This window comes from Parathielavia appendiculata (genome assembly GCF_033297405.1).
Source record: "Parathielavia appendiculata strain CBS 731.68 unplaced genomic scaffold N657scaffold_5, whole genome shotgun sequence".
In the NCBI taxonomy this organism is placed as follows: Eukaryota; Fungi; Ascomycota; class Sordariomycetes; order Sordariales; family Chaetomiaceae; genus Parathielavia; species Parathielavia appendiculata.
In genome coordinates, this window is record NW_026944224.1 from 962,890 (window position 1) to 978,672 (window position 15,783).

General features: G+C 55.8%; 5 protein-coding genes across 5 annotated transcripts; 1 reads left to right on the forward strand and 4 right to left on the reverse strand.

Annotated features, from left to right (window-relative positions):
* Positions 1 to 1,391: 1,391 nt before the first annotated feature.
* On the reverse strand, positions 1,392 to 1,957 carry N657DRAFT_655653 (glycosyltransferase family 71 protein; the record flags this gene model as incomplete). Its single annotated transcript, XM_062794623.1, has 2 exons — positions 1,392 to 1,563; positions 1,644 to 1,957. 2 exons carry the CDS (start codon positions 1,955 to 1,957, stop codon positions 1,392 to 1,394), a joined length of 486 nt encoding a protein of 161 aa, XP_062648180.1.
* A 445-nt stretch (positions 1,958 to 2,402) lies between these two features.
* N657DRAFT_680406 (uncharacterized protein) lies at positions 2,403 to 4,026 on the reverse strand (the record flags this gene model as incomplete). The annotated part of the gene is made up of 2 exons (XM_062796285.1): positions 2,403 to 2,662; positions 3,999 to 4,026. The coding sequence occupies 2 exons, from the start codon at positions 4,024 to 4,026 to the stop codon at positions 2,403 to 2,405; spliced, it is 288 nt and encodes a 95-aa protein (XP_062648181.1).
* A 1,864-nt stretch (positions 4,027 to 5,890) lies between these two features.
* N657DRAFT_617574 (uncharacterized protein) lies at positions 5,891 to 8,111 on the reverse strand. Its single transcript, XM_062790526.1, has 4 exons — positions 7,723 to 8,111; positions 7,613 to 7,668; positions 7,353 to 7,556; positions 5,891 to 7,301 (listed from the first exon to the last, which is right to left on the reverse strand). The coding sequence occupies exons 1-4, from the start codon at positions 8,022 to 8,024 to the stop codon at positions 6,145 to 6,147; spliced, it is 1,719 nt and encodes a 572-aa protein (XP_062648182.1). The 5' UTR covers positions 8,025 to 8,111; the 3' UTR covers positions 5,891 to 6,144.
* A 636-nt stretch (positions 8,112 to 8,747) lies between these two features.
* Positions 8,748 to 9,782, reverse strand: N657DRAFT_595267 (uncharacterized protein). The gene is made up of 3 exons (XM_062789972.1): positions 9,731 to 9,782; positions 9,493 to 9,681; positions 8,748 to 9,439 (listed from the first exon to the last, which is right to left on the reverse strand). Exons 2-3 carry the CDS (start codon positions 9,679 to 9,681, stop codon positions 8,915 to 8,917), a joined length of 714 nt encoding a protein of 237 aa, XP_062648183.1. The 5' UTR covers positions 9,731 to 9,782; the 3' UTR covers positions 8,748 to 8,914.
* A 213-nt stretch (positions 9,783 to 9,995) lies between these two features.
* N657DRAFT_644636 (uncharacterized protein) lies at positions 9,996 to 15,615 on the forward strand. The gene has a single exon (XM_062792797.1). It carries the CDS (start codon positions 10,178 to 10,180, stop codon positions 15,419 to 15,421), a length of 5,244 nt encoding a protein of 1,747 aa, XP_062648184.1. The 5' UTR covers positions 9,996 to 10,177; the 3' UTR covers positions 15,422 to 15,615.
* Positions 15,616 to 15,783: the final 168 nt, after the last annotated feature.

Below are 15,783 nucleotides of genomic sequence, written 5' to 3' on the forward strand. Positions count from 1 at the left end.
CAGTCCCCCATGACGTGGGTGGGATAGTTTAGAGAACTCGGGGTTCTTTAACATCGGCTGTCAAATCTGGCATGGGCGTCGGGGCGTTCCAACGTCCGCAGTCGTGAAGACTCCTTGCCTGTGGCGTCCAGTGAAATTGCTTCCGTGGGCGCTCGGCATCCCTAGCTTGGCCGTTGGGGCCCAGGGACGACACGGTAATGCGCCGGCGGCCCAATTTCGTGCCGAGTCACTGAGTCATCAGCTTCCCAAAGGAGTGTTCAGCCGAGCGCTGATTGACGTTCGGTACAAGTACATGTACATATCCAGATATGGATGGAGTTTTGTGTCGCCATATTGAGAACGGCTAATGAGCCGTACGCTCGAGGAGTGCCATGAACCTTCTTGGACTGAAACGCTGAGGACCGGCCCAGGCCAGCCGGAAAGCAAAGTAAAACACTTCTCTCAACGAAAAGCTAGTTCCCATGAAATTGTCGTCTTCAATCCGTTCAACGTCGGATAACTAAAAAAAAAGAATTCGGGTCTTGGCGGGCATCCGCAACGCGGGTCGTTTTCTCGGTTCTCGGACACGGCCCCAATAATCTGCCCGTTTGAGAATGCTCCGCGCAGCGCTCCGGCTCCTTCCATGGTGGCTTGGCAGCTAGACCTGTCGCTGCGTCCGGATTGCAGCCGCTTATCTCCAGTCACGATTTTCTTGCTGGCAGTCCGAATCTATCCGTATTCCGTAAGTTACTCGTCTATCAGACTTTGCTACGCCAATGTCGTGCCCGGGGCGTCGGTTGTCGATCCCCGACCCGAGGAGCTGGTATCCGGCCCCACCTGAACGGGGACAAGCTCGGGTGACGGTGTGAAGTCGGAGCTGGCTCCGTTATCTCCGGCGTCCAATCGCGTCGTGTATCCCACATGAACTCCCTCTCGATGTAACGTCCTGCTGCACGGCAAGAAACAGGAGGGCGAGTAGCTCGTACCTTGACGGGCCCCTTGAGCTGACGAATTGGACATTATAGGAACAACTTTCCCAGCAATTGCGAACAACATTATGACCACCGGGAATCCAATCCGGTCCTGGTTTGTTCGTTAGCGTGGATTATATGGTAAGCACTAGACATAGAAAGATGGAAAGGAAGTAAGGAAACGAGAAAAGAAAGATACAGAGGAAACGAAAGAAGGTAAAAGACAAGAGTTAGAGAAGAGGGAAGAGAAAGGCAGAGACGAAGAGGAACACGAAGAGGAAGTGGAGAAGAAAGAATAGTTACAAGAAGGTGAAAATGAGAGAAGATGAGGTGTAAATACCTAAGTTCCAGGCTAACAAACAACCAGGCTTGAGTTGTACAGCTCCATGCCGCTGCACCGGTCTTGGCCTTCCCCGCCTTGTCCTTCGCGTCCTTAAGTTTCTACAGCGTATAGTATCCTCCCAGTTCGGTAAATTCACTTTCAAAATCCGGAAGCAGCTCGCTGAAGTTCCCGGCCTTGACATCTCTCATCTCCGTACACATGGCCACCGGGAGGCCTCCCGGGCGGTTAGGCATGTAATCAGTCGGGTCAGAGATGATGTCGACGTGCACACTGACGCACGGGTCTTCGTCCGATGGGACACGATTGAAATTGCGGTAGTATCCGCCATTCTCCTTGTTCCACTGCATCACCGGAGTGCGGCGATCTTGGTCAGCCCGCCGTGCATGAAGGCGATGCGACGGTCGTCTGGGTGGTGCTGCGCGAACGTGTGACCACAGTAAAACCCGTCGTTGCGGGTGCCGACGCTCGTAAGCCACTTGCGGGGCAGGCCAAAGTCCGTCTTGAGCGCATGCCACGCGAACGAGAACATGTCCTTGTCGCCCAGCAGGAACTTGTCGTAGTATTCGCCCTGTTTGTTTTTGAGCCACGCGGCGAGCTGCAGGTGATACCAGTAGCGCCGCTTGCCCACCATCAGCTGCCCGCTCTCCTGCTCGTTCTCGTCCATGCGGCACGGCGTATTGGTGATGGTCCACGCCGGGTTCTGCGGCCACCAGCGCGCGATGTCGGGCCAGAAGACGGTGTGGTAGTCCCGGTAGATGCGCGAGTCGTACAGCGTCGCCGGGTCCAGCACGGGGATGTTGTCCGAGTTGAGCAGCATCGGCTCGGCGAACTTAGTTTGACGAGCGCCGCCGACTTGAGCTGGAAGTTGTTGAACCGGTCCTTCTTGACGTGGATGATGTTGGCGTGAGGGTCGGAGAGGTTGTTGAACGAGATCGTGTGTGCATGCCCGCGAATTTTTTCATCTCCGGGGACATCTCGTCGTCAAAGTAGTGAACTCGACCGGAATGTTCCACTACAGCTTGACGAGCCTCCTGAGCACCACTTGAGGCGCATCACCGTGTCTTTGTTGCCGGCGACAACAACCACGCCTCTTCCACCAAACTTGTCCTTCACCTTTCCCAAGGAATCATTTGCCCCTCAACATATTCTTGCCACAGCTTGCGGCGCACCGCAAGTTCCTCGTCGGACCGCTCGGTGGCAACCCACTCGGTGTCTAGAACGAACTGGAAGTTGACGTAGAGGCCCCCGGGCCAATGGCATCCCGCCTTCGCTTCGGCCATGGTGATGCCCTTGAGGCGCGTCACTGCCTTGAGGTGGGCGCGGAACGAGTCGGCCCATGGCAGCTTGTGTGCTTCTGAGTCTAGTTGCCCTGTTGTCTCCGAATGTGTTAGCGCTTTGGCGGGCGACACGTACTCGCAACGTATCTCGGAGAGCGTGTCGCGATCGTGGATCGTGACGAGGGCACACGAGTGCCACGGCCACCAGTATCCTCGGCCGTCGCCCGGCAATCATTTCATCTTCACACAGTACGCGTGGTCTCGGCTTCGGCGGGTCCGGAATCGTGTTGAGATGGACAACGACAAGGCGATAAGCAAAAGGGGAGAGGTACGAAAACGGTTATCTCAGTGCTCAGACATTTTTCCCTTCGGCGTTTTGGTGTGTGGGACTGTCGGGACGGATTGCCATACAACCTGCGATACATTACCGTCGCGCTAATCCTTTTGATATCTCGGCCCACCTTTTGTTCAAGACGCCTTTGAAAAAGGTCTGAGAGGAAAGTCAGGTGCGCAGCTAAGTCAAGTAACAGTCTGCCATACAAATCCAGAAAAGAGCCCTCAAACACTTGCAAATCGCTCAACACCACCACGTCGTACTCGAAAGATAAAAATACGTGGGCGATAACCTCAAACTTACGCATCTAATGGTGCTTTTTTTGTTGTATTAATGGAATTGCATTAAAGAAACATCGGAGCGAGGCGGTCGAAAAAGTTAAGTAACAGACTGTAAATCAATCGACGACCCCCCTCCAACTTCCGTACTATACTTTCAATCCGCTCCAGTTGACTTCGCCTATACTATTCTCCGCGACCCACTTGCCGTAGTTAGATCAAGCGTAGGTACTTGCTGTAGCTTTCAGTGGTTGAAAGTGGACTTAGCTAAGCCGCCTACGCGAGAGGATCGAACTAGGCTTGAAGGAGGGACCGGCCGAGAGACATCGTAAGCGGTAGACTAGACGATGATGGAGGCCAGCTAGTCAATAATATGCCATATGCAGGAGAAAGGTAGTCGGCGGCCGTATTTCAGGGCTGTGATTTGCGACTACGCGCCTAACGAGGGTGGAGAGCTGTGATCTTCGGCTATCTAACTAGATTGTCTAGGAAAAGCGCGATCTAGCGATTCGAATGCAACTTGCGATACGCGATTTTGACGTTGTTTTGGTGAACATCTCACTCTCGGCGCAAATTGTGGTCGTTGTTACAGTGGGGTTCCAAAAGTCTGTTACCACCCCACCCACTTTACGCGTCTCCTCGACGCGTCCACTATCATCCTCGAACTTTCACACCACCACAACTTCCCCATATGGCACTCAATTTGACCGATTTGGGCCGCATCTTGACGGCTGGTCGCAAGAAACACGAGGAATTGAGCCCTGCTGCACGTGCAGCCATTTGCGGTGCGGTGGCAGCTGGGGTTAGCCAACGCACCGTGGCAGCCGCGTTCGGCGTGTCGCATGTCGCTGTGTCCAAGACTGTTCAACACTTTACAGCTACCACATCCTTCGATTCCAAGCCAAGGAGCGGCCGGCCCCAAGTTCTTACTCGACGGGATAAGCGGTATATTGTCCAGTTGGCCAAGCGCAACGCCCGGCTCACACGCCAACAGCTCCTAAAGGTCCTAGACCGAAAGGTGTCAAGCTCGACAGTCCGTCGTGCTCTCCGCGAACACAACTACCGAAAATGGAGAGCATTGAAGCGAATACCACTTACGATCGAGGTGGCAAAGGACCGGTATGCCTTTGCATGTTATGCGTTGGAAAATATCGAAGATCTCCTTCGTGTAAGTTGGTTGATGGTTTCTCCTCGTTAAAGTATTTTCTAACATAATTATTGCTAGACTTTGTTCAGCGACGAATCCTCTTGCCAAAACAACACGAGTAGTCCAACTGCATGGGTCTTTCGGCTACCTTCGCAGAAGTGGAAGCCAGACTTTGTCAATCTCCAAAATCATGTCAAGGCCAACATATCTATCATGGTATGGGATGGCATCTGGCAGGGTGGAAGGACTGACCTCGTCGTCATGGAGCGTGACTACACACCTCCCCAGAAGGGTGGCTACAGTTCTTGGAGCCACCAAGAGGCTCTGAGAAAAGGTTTCTTGCCAGTATATGATGTGACAAGGCATTTCCAGCAAGACAATGCAAAGATTCACAGGTCCAAGTCATCAACAGAGTGGCTCCTCAACCATGCAATTGAGGTCTTGGAAGACTGGCCAGCCCACAGTCCGGGTCTTAACCCAATTGAGCATGTTTGGGTTCTGTTGAAGCGGAAAGTCAAAGCTCAATACCCTGATACATGGGAATTGAAGAAAAACCAGCTGGATGTAGCTGAGTTTACGCGTGTTCTCCAAGAGTGTTGGTGGGCGATTGATCAGGCTGACATCGACCGTCTGATTGATTCAGTCCCACGTCGGCTGGCTGCAGTCAAAAAAGCTAGGGGTTGGTACACTAAGTATTAGCAATTGGAATCAGGGCTGCAAGATGTACAACTAGGTTTTACCTGGATTTTTGTATATTAAGTTATGATTTGTTAAGTCAGAAGTACCAGCGCTGGGTAATTTGAGTGGTTGGGGATTCAGGATGGATGGTAACAGACTCTTGGAACCCCACTTTACTTGACTGCCTCTTGCTTCAAACTTCCACTTAGACCAGTCGAGGGCCGCCATATTCATCCATAAAATCCATGGTTCAAACTGTAGGTTGTGGGGTGCTGGATTGAACTAGCTAGATTGGGCAGGCCCGACACACTGTTCTGAGCACTGAGATAATTACGGTTTACAACTTGAAGATGATTTTCGAACCCAATCCGTCAGCCCTGCCAAGCCGCCTTTACCAATCCTTGACGTCGATCTTCTGCAAGCGTCTACCATCCCAGATCTACACCCAGTATCCGCCGCTGAAAATCCAGCCCGCCAACACAATGCGATTGCATCTTTCGTTGCTCTCGCTCCGGATTGTGGTGGATGAAGACTCTTTCAGGTGAACGTAGAAGAACAAAGACACCCCTCCCCACCCACCTTCGCTAGCCCAGTGGGTCAAACATACGTCATCCCCGTCAAACTTGAGCTTCCGTAGAATCCCGGACACGGCCGGCCAAGCCCGGCCAGGACCGAATTCTAACTTGCTCTAAGAATCCACCGAACACCAACAACAACCTCCATCACCAAAAAGAGCTTCCAAATTGCATTTGGATCGGGTGGTATGCCTTGAAGGACATGAGAGACAGACCCACCACCCTCCTCCGTCTGCTGTGGCTGTACTCAACAAGCGACACCGGCGTACGCGAAGTACAATGTTGAGTCCTTATTAGCAGCTACTCTTAGACTCATTTTATACACTACATGCGCATAGAGCCCTCGTATGAGACAGTCAACGCAACAAGGTAAGAAAACTTTTGTTGCGCTACACAATGCGTCGAGAAGCCCGACTGGATGGCAAGTGAGAGCCAAGAACGATGCTCGACAAAAAGACCTAGCCATGCCCCTAACAACTCACCCCATACACCATGTTCAATACCTTACGAAAAGGTCCAGAATACCTTGGACGGTGGATGCCAGGCAGCATCGTAAGAATGCTCAAGCGCCGACGTCGCCAAGGAGATCAGTTACACCAAACCCAGCATCTCGCACGTATGGACTCATCCGGCGCGGCTCATCCTCCTGGTCGATGGCCCTGACCGATGCCGGTGTAAAGTTCCGCGGGCGTTTTGTGGCCGTGTTCCCGCAGCCGCTGCCGCCTCCCTTGCCTCCGCCGTTCCGGCCGCTGCCAGCGTTCAGCCCCTCCTGGCCGGAGCTGGTGGGTGTTGCCAACGAGGAGTCGCTATTGTTGCATCCAAGGCTCGCAATCATGGATCCAAACTCGCCACAAGCGGGCTCCGAAGACGCTAGGACGGGACCGGGAACTTCGCCAGCGCCGTCACTAAACTTGGGCTGGGAGGCTTTGTGGGCTACGGTGGTGTTGGTATGACCTGTTGCGTGCAAGAAGTTGTTGCTCTGAGTAGAAATTGCATGCTGGTTATGATTGGTGGGCTTAACCTCCGCCGCCGGGCCACCCGTGTGGTGGTGATGGACAGGAAGCGGAAAAGGCTGGTTGAGGAGCGACCGCGCGAGAGACGAGGTGAAGTGAGGGGGTAGACCCTTTGGCTCGGGCACGCTGGGGTACTTGTCCTGGCTCTCCTCCGCGATCGCTCTAGTGGGTGTGTTCGTTGGGACCTTCAGTGTCATCGGCTCGTCGTCCAAGCTGGGTCCTGATACATGCATGGGATCCGACGGGTGTGGCGGAATGTAATCCGGCATGATAGTGTCGGACGTGTTTTGCCGCTGGCTCCGTGCGCTCGCAGGATACATTGTTTGTCCGTCCCATGAGTCGCTCAGCTGGTCGTTCGTCAGAGAGTTTGCCCAATCAAGATACGCCGCGTCCATAAAAGGGTCAGAGCACGGCGTCGCACTGCCGGATCCGAAACTGCTTGAATCAAAATACCCTATCTGCGAAGCTGCGTTGCCGAGCAAGTCGCTGTCTACTTGGGGCTGGAAGGCCATGTTGGTCATGATTGGAGCCGGGAAGCTCTGGTTCTTGATGTTCCTCAGGGGCTGCGACTTCTTGCCAGGGGAATGCGTGTGTGAACTCGGACCTTCTTCTAGATGATACGTCGGTACGGGCATCACCGAGTTGAAGGGCGAGCATTGCCACATGGACTGGTTTGGCCACGCGATGCCATTGTTCTCGAGAATCTCTGTCCAGGCTGTTAGCGAAGAACTTGACATATTGGTGGGCAGACACCCACCCAACGGAGCATGCTGGAAGGAGAAGGCCACGATGTTCTTGACTCGCTCGATCGGGGCCGAGAGAGAGTCCCGCGGAAACCCTTCAGTAATGATGATCTTGATGCGGCCGATTTCATCGCCCGGTCTCCAGTGGTTCTGGAAGAGAAGTTCGCGGCGAAAGTGTGGGAACCGGAGACGATCGAGCTCGCCTGTTTTGGTGAACTCTACCGGGGCGGGTCAGCCTCGTCCGAACAATGCGGTGGGGACGTCAGGGACAAACCGCAGGTGGTGGTGATCAAATGGGGCCCGTTGACGTCGCGGTCAAGAATGGTGGACCTAGAAGACGCGTCAGCGTACGCATCGGCCTCGGTTCAAGCACAATGAACGCACGCAACCAGTCGGCCATCGATCAGAACGCGCGTCTCAAACTTGATAAGGTCCGTGTGCTTGCTGTAGGTACGCGTGAATTGGCTGAGTTCCGGCCTTCGCCAGCAGTGGAGCGAGATCTGGAACCCGGCACCTGGGGGCAGGCTCGGCACGAAGCATGTCATGACGGGTATGCCAACGGGGCCGTGGATATGGGCCAGCTCTAGGTCCGGCACGACATGGCAGGCAACCTTGAACTCCTTGAAGGGTATCTTGGCGTCGCGACCGGTGGGGAAGAGGATGACGTCCCAGTCGTCGTACCGCATCCTTTCGGATAGCGCTGATGGGAGATGGCGGTGCTGAACTGGACGACAATGCTAAGAATTGCTGAATGAAGATGGAGAGCTGCACAAGAGAGTGGAGAGGGGAGTAAGCAAAAGGAAGGGCAACACGGAACATCAATCAAGAAAGGAAAACCAAAATACCGTTGGGTGCGACGAGGTTGGCGACGATTCCAAAAGACGCTAGAAGAGGTAAGGCGACCTCCGCTTCGGTGGATTGCATGCAGGGCAATGAGGGAGTTACTGGGTGGCAGTTGAGCAGCCTGACGTCGATAACAGGACAGGGTGGCCCGCTCCTGCCTTTTGACTGATCTCAAACGCCTTCACATGCGTTGCTGGCTCATCTCGGTTCCGATAGAACGCTGATCGAAGTTGCTAACGCGAGAGACATTGGCCAAGATCGGTTGGTGCCTGTCATTTGCGGTGGGAGCCTTGGTCTAGAAACTGGGATGGATCCCGGTCGACGGGAGAGAGGTGTGAAAGTTGTGGTAGACGGTAAGCGCGGTTCAAGCAGATTAACAACCTACTTGGCGGCGATCTTTAGCAACTGCGTGGAGATCGCCGTGTGCTCCGTTGGTACTGCCGAGGACTGTAGTGAAAACTGGGAGTTTGTCTGGTCAGATGGAAGTTGAGGTACGCGGGAGACTCGCCACTCACTTTGACCATTTTCATTCAAATTTCCAGTTTGGTGACTTGAATGCTAGAAAAGCCTCGTTTGCGCTTGCTGGGCGCAACCTACTTTGCAGAACAGTTTTGAAGTTGAACCTAGTATGCATAACAAATATCAGCTGTGGAAGCTAGAAGCAACCAAGAGGCAGGACCGCTGCCTGGCTTTCTTCTGTTCCTTGTTCCCTAAACTTGGAGCCCAGGCAAGATCATTCACATACAGGAGCGTCCAAAGCTGTGGGACACTGTGCCGTCAAACACGGTGACAAAAATGACATGATTGACATGTTAGCTTTGCTACTCAAATACACGCAGCCTCCGAGTCTTCCACAATAGAATTTACGGGTCCTCATCGCCCTCCATCCTCGCCTGAACTGCACGGTTAGCAATTTGCTCCCACAATGGCCGGGGCTTCGACTTGCCCTGACGCCGCCCGCTCCGCCCAGCTCTCTCTCCAGGCCGCCCTCAAACTCGCGAGGGTAGCTGACCCTGTCCGGGTACGTCAACTTTACGCCGTAGCACACGCTGAGGAAGACGGCGATGAAGCAGCCAATCTGAAACAGGCCCTTGCCTGGCGTGATCCAGGTGTACTCCCACGGCGAGAACATGCCCAGGATATCGTGGTCTTCGTGTACCGGCTCGCCAAAGTTTCTCCGCTCCTGCTTATCCCACCAGTCGGCATGGGGATCGCGGAACTGGCGCTTGATGCGCGGAGGGTTGATGTAGCCGCCGTTCTGCGCAAAATTGTCAGCCCCGGTTAGCTATGCTGTCCCTCAATTCAACGCACCATCTCCGGGTCCTCCTCAGGCGTGAGCGTCGGGTAGTCCGAGTCGGGGTATTTTTCTTCAATCTTGCTCCTGCCGACCATGGACTCGGGGAGGAATGTTCGTTGCTGGATCAAGGGGAGTCGTCGCGCGGTTGCGGGGAGGGCAGCCGCTCGGAAAGGCGACACCCGCACAATCCGACGGGATAGCATCTGCTGCCGCGTTAGCTCTAGGTCGCATATCCAAACACACAGAGCATGCCTTGGCGTTGGTGATGCCGCAATGCCAATCTGTCGGGCGCAGGAATGTTGATGTCGATTGAGGTGCAACTGGTAGCTTGGAGGTTTGAGGTGTTTGGTCGCCCAATCAGCCACGGAATGATTGGCTGCTCGGTCCCACTTGCTTTGATTGAGTATCTGCCTAAGGCAACAGTTCAAAGTCTTGGCGAGGGTTGGCTCTGCCGGGACGCGGGATTCGCCTTCAGATTAGCGATGGGGTGAGTTTTTTGCGGTTGGCAAAGATTTGCTGACGACAAGCATTTTCCTCACAGATCGCGCCGCAGCCAGCCTCACAGAGTCGTGGTCATGCTCAAACTTTGATAAGAGATACCTTGAGACGCCAGCATTCGTCTGACCTTATTTTCGTCCCGCCAGATGCCAGATTCGCTGAGATTTCGGCCGTCTCTGTCTCGCAGGTCCGGTTGTTACTATGACAGAGACCGCGTCGCCCAGCCCAACACACGTCCCGCCTGCAGCTTCCAGCGACAATGGTCCGCACCACGAGCAATCGCCATCAACGGCGGATCCTGAGCCCACTAATTCCGTTAAACAAGAGCTTGAAAATACATCTCAGGACATTAACGGATACGACAGCCATGGAACAGTTTCCGAGAAGCCCGCGGAGCAGCCGGTCGAGACCCCACAAAGCAACGGCATCCGCAATCCGCGTGATGCCACGAGTCTAGACGACGGCCCCCCTGCGAAACGACGTCGAGTGCGCGACACAACGCCAAACAACACGGTCCGCAAGCCGAAACCTGAATCGCCACCATGGAAGAAGGCCGAAGCCGATGGGCCGACGACCTTCATCGCCGAGGACGGTCGACGAAAGTCGGGGCGTATTAACGCTGTGCCCCTCGAGCTACAGCCTGGCGACAAGCGCATCACCAGGCGGGTATTGCACAGCCAGCAGGCCAGTCCGCCCAGGAATCGCGCTGCTTCTAAGAATGGTCACCCTGCCTCAACCCCCGGCAGTGCGTCCGCCAAGCGTGCGGTATCCTCGAGCAAAACGGTGCCACCCAAGCAACCAGCCAGCAAGCCTCCCACGCGAAAGCCCGTAGCACATGATTTGAAGTTGAACGCCCGCAGTCAACGCCGGTCTCCGTCACCCAGACGAGTCGCCACGCCTCTGAAGCAATCCCTTGGCACGCGCCGCTCCACGCGCAATCTTCGAGCTGATGATGACATCGACGAGAGCCCAGGCGGCACGCGCACCACATCCCGGATCAAGTTACGGGTCAGACCGCCGTTGACATCGATACCCCTTGTGCATCGCGAGCAGGCCAACCTGCGACCGAAGCTCGGGCCAACATTTGAACTGTTCCTTGAGCGCGCCGCAGACATACCAGTTGAGGAAGGGGGCCTATTCGCGTCGTCCGAAGACGGCCCGCGGTTCACAGACGAGACGATCAAAGAAGATGCTCAGCTTATCTTGCGGGTCGAGAAGGAGGTTGAGCCTGGGGGGTTGCTCGCCGAGGAGAAGTGCTCTGTCTTCCAGCCCGAAGCCGAGGAGGAACCTCCGAGGCAGTGGGCGCACCTTGACCATCTCACAAAGGCAATGTCCAACTTCAGGAAGTTGATGCTTCTCGAGCAGCAGCGCCACCGAGCCACCGCCAAACGACTTGCGATTGCCTGCGAGGCTGAGTGGAGACGGCGAAACCCGCAGCCGAAGTCTGCGGAAGAGATCAAGCTTGAGGAGATTGAACTGAGCAAGGCAAGATGGCGGCAAGTTAACAAGGCCCTCTCGGGCACCTGGGAAAACGTCAAGGCAGAGGTGAACCGGCGTCGGTTGGCAGACTGGGAGGCGGAAGAGCAGCGGCGGGTAAAAGCGGCGCTTAACAAGGCCGTTAACCTTTCCGAGGCAAAACTTCAAGCAAGACAAGCACGTTTCGACACCGAGGAGCTCACCGATGAGGAGTCGGACGTTGAGGACATGCTTTCCAGGGACGACGATGCCCTGAATGGCGACTCTGAGGGTTCCGAGGACATGTCTGCAGAGGATGAGGACGACGACGACGACGACGACGACGACGACGAGGATAACATGTCCTCGACGGACGACGAGGAAGATAAGGAGTCAACCATGTCTGATGAAGGGCTTACACAGGAGCAGTTGCGAGAGAAGTACGCTAATCTACCTGCGCTGGATGTTGACTCCGCAGGCAAGAAGGGCTCTGAGACGGCAGCGAACGGCAATGCAACTCCCGCCCCGGCTGACGACGACACGAGCGATGAGTCGATTGACATGGATGATGACCTTGGGTCCTCCGAAGACGAATTAGAGGAGGACGATGAGGAGGGCAGCGAAGAGGAATCTGGAGATGAGCCTTCTGGGCTTCTTGGGCTGTTCTTTGGGAAGTCTGAGCTGAAGAAACTCAATGCCGAGGCTGCCACAGAGATAGGGGCACAAGGAGATGTGGACATGGCCGACGCAGACGCCAATTCGGAGCCTGGAGCTACAGCGGACAACACTGAAGATGGCCCACAAGGGACGGGCGAGCATGCAGCTGCCGAGCCTGTGGAACACACTGATGTGACAGGAATCAAAGGCAAACCGCCACCCCCTGCATCACTGGCGCAGTCAGGCCAAGGGTCGCCCAGGCAGTCTCCTCCCGCGGCTGACACCACAGCCAATGGTGTATCGACATCGTTTGTGGACGGCAGCGAGGGAACCTCGCATACTGAACAGGAGCCAGTGGAGGATATTCCCATGACCGATCCCCCGTCGCCCGGACAACCGACTGAGGGCGAGCCGACTCTAATTCCAGCAATACACCACCGTAGCCCAGAGACTGAGCCGATCACAACCGTTCAGAGCCCATCCCTGAGCCAGTCGCCGCGGGCATCCGACGACACCAAACCCACCGACGTCGAGACGCCCACCTCGACCTCCCTACTTCATGCGCCCAAGGCTGACAGCAGGTCGACGTCGCCCCAGCCGGCGGCTCCACGAACGGAGATACCGTTCCTCCTGCGAGGCACACTCCGTGAGTATCAGCACCTCGGACTCGACTGGCTCGCTGCGCTGTATGCCAACAACACGAACGGCATCCTCGCCGACGAAATGGGTTTGGGCAAAACAATCCAGACTATCGCCCTGTTGGCGCACCTTGCCTGCCACCACGAAGTTTGGGGCCCTCACCTCGTTATCGTGCCGACCAGTGTTATGCTGAACTGGGAGATGGAGTTCAAAAAGTGGTGTCCGGGGTTCAAGATCCTCACATACTACGGTAACCAGGAGGAGCGTAAGCGGAAACGCCAAGGGTGGACCAACGATGACGTTTGGAACGTGTGCATCACCTCATACCAGATGGTTCTGCAGGATCAACAGGTCTTCCGACGGCGACGCTGGCATTACATGATCCTCGACGAGGCGCACAACATCAAGAACTTCAAGTCACAGCGATGGCAGACCCTGCTGGGCTTTAACACACACTCTCGCCTGCTCCTCACCGGCACACCCCTTCAGAACAATCTTACGGAGTTATGGTCGCTGCTGTATTTCCTGGCCCCGCCCGAAAACGGCGAAGGCGGCTTCGTTGACCTTAAGGAATTCCACAACTGGTTCTCCAGGCCAGAATCGCAGATTCTCGAGAGCGGCCGGGAACATCTCGACGATGAAGCGCGCGCCATCATCTCCAAGCTGCACAAGGTTCTCCGGCCATACCTGCTCCGTCGTCTGAAGGCAGACGTGGAGAAGCAGATGCCAGCTAAGTACGAGCACGTCGAGTTCTGCCGGCTTTCCAAACGCCAACGAGAGCTGTACGATGGGTTCCTCTCCCGTGCGGATACTCGCGCGACCCTAACCTCGGGCAACTACATGTCTATCATCAACTGCCTGATGCAGCTCCGCAAGGTGTGCAACCATCCCGACCTCTTCGTTGACCGGCCCATCATGACCTCGTTCCGTATGGAACGGTCGGTTGCCGCGGATTTTGAGATGGACGAGCAGCTCGTCCGAAAGAAGCTCTTGGCCGCCCAGCCCATGGAGGTTGTCAGCCTCAGCTTCCTCAATATGATCCCCACGCAGTACGAGGGTATGTCCAGCACAGACGCCGACCGTATATCCCAGCTGAGCACGCACCGCATCCTCCTCGACCTCAGGGAGGCGCAAAAAACGCGCGCCAACAACGCATACTACACATTGGATCCCGCTTCCGTCAAGTCCAACCTGGTGTACCTGGAAAGTGCCGCGCGGTGGGGTCGCTTTGAGGAGCTGCAGCACTGCGTCTACCTCAACGCGCTCCGCCGCCAGCAGCGGCCAATCTATGGTAAACGGCTCGTCGAGCTCCTGACGCTTGATACCCACCTTCGTCCCTACAAACAGCGGCCTAAGGTTCCTCAGAAGATCATGAGTTGGTTCGAGGAAGATTCCTATCTGTTGCATAACGCCATCCCGACACTCCAACAGCGCGCTGACTCGATGGAGACCACTATCAGCAAGTTTGCCTGCGTCACCCCGGCCGTCGTAGCCGGAGATATGAATAGGTTGTTACTTGGTGCCAAGGGAATCCAAGCGTTCGAGGAGGCAGACCTGACGCTGTCGGCACCTGTCAAGTACGCGCCGTACATGCCGAAGGAGCGGCCGCCGGATCCGTGGCACGAGGCGCGCATGCGGCTGACGATCCAGTTCCCCGACAAGCGGCTCCTCCAGTACGACTGCGGAAAGCTGCAGGCCCTCGACAAGCTTCTCCGACGACTCCAGGCGGGCGGCCATCGCGCCTTAATCTTCACGCAGATGACCAAGGTGCTCGACATTCTCGAGCAGTTTCTCAACATCCACGGTCACAAGTACCTCCGGCTCGACGGTGCGACCAAGGTCGAGCAGCGGCAGATCCTGACAGACCGCTTCAACCACGACCCGCGCATCCTCTGCTTCATCCTGTCGACGCGATCGGGCGGCCTCGGCATCAACCTCACGGGCGCCGACACGGTCATCTTCTACGACCAGGATTGGAACCCGGCCATGGACAAGCAGTGCCAGGACCGGTGCCACCGCATCGGGCAGACGCGCGACGTGCACATCTACCGCCTCGTCAGCGAGCATACCATCGAGGCAAACATTCTCCGCAAGGCTAGTCAGAAGCAGATGCTCGACGACGTCGTCATCCAGGAGGGTGAGTTCACCACCGATTATTTCAACAAGCTCTCAGTGCGCGACGTCATTGGCACCAACGGCGAGGTGCTCGCCAACGAGGACGATGTGGCGGCCAATGCCGCCATGGATCGCGTCCTGGGCGGCGTCGAGAGCAGCAACCCACGCAGCGCGGGGCGCGTACTGGAACAGGCCGAGGACAAGGAGGATGTGGCTGCCGCGCGGGTGGCGGAGAAGGAAATTCAGCAGGACGATGCCGACTTCCTCGAGCAGCAGCCTCCCTCTGGCGGTGCGTCGGGCGTGTCGAGCGTGCGGCAGGGCACGCCGAGGGAGGGGACGACAGAGCCGGTCTCGGCGGTAGGAAGGTCCGGGCTGGGGTTGTTCGCCGAGTCGGCGGAGGATGAGGTTGCGGAGCAGCGAGAGGAGGTTGAGTACAACGCCTTTGGAGGGCGCATGAAGACGATTGATGATTACATGCTGCAGCTCATGGGGCTGCTGCTGAAGGACACGCCGCTGGATCTACCGAAAGATAAGAAGAGGAGCAAGTCTAAGAAAGGCAAGGATACGAGGAAGCGGTAGCACAAGACCGGGGGAATAGTGTGCTGTGGCGTTGATCAAGATGTTTGTAGTATACTTCAGGAAGGCGCTAGCGTTGCTGGATGCTCTCTGTGTCATATTTTAGAAGGGCTGTTCCAAGAAGTTAACACTGGCGGGATATTTCTGGCGGATCCCCTTTGATCATGGAACAACATCCGAATGTACAATGCTTCCCCTTACATATCTCCTCGATAATCAATGGTCTCGGATCCTGGGCAGCTCTTTCACATGTCTAGGCTACCAAACGTTGTTTTGGGTCGGGAACATGCAAAATACTGACCTCGCCTTGCGCCGTACAGTAGAGCTGGCAACTCGGCGATAGTTGCGTCACAACACCGTACTGT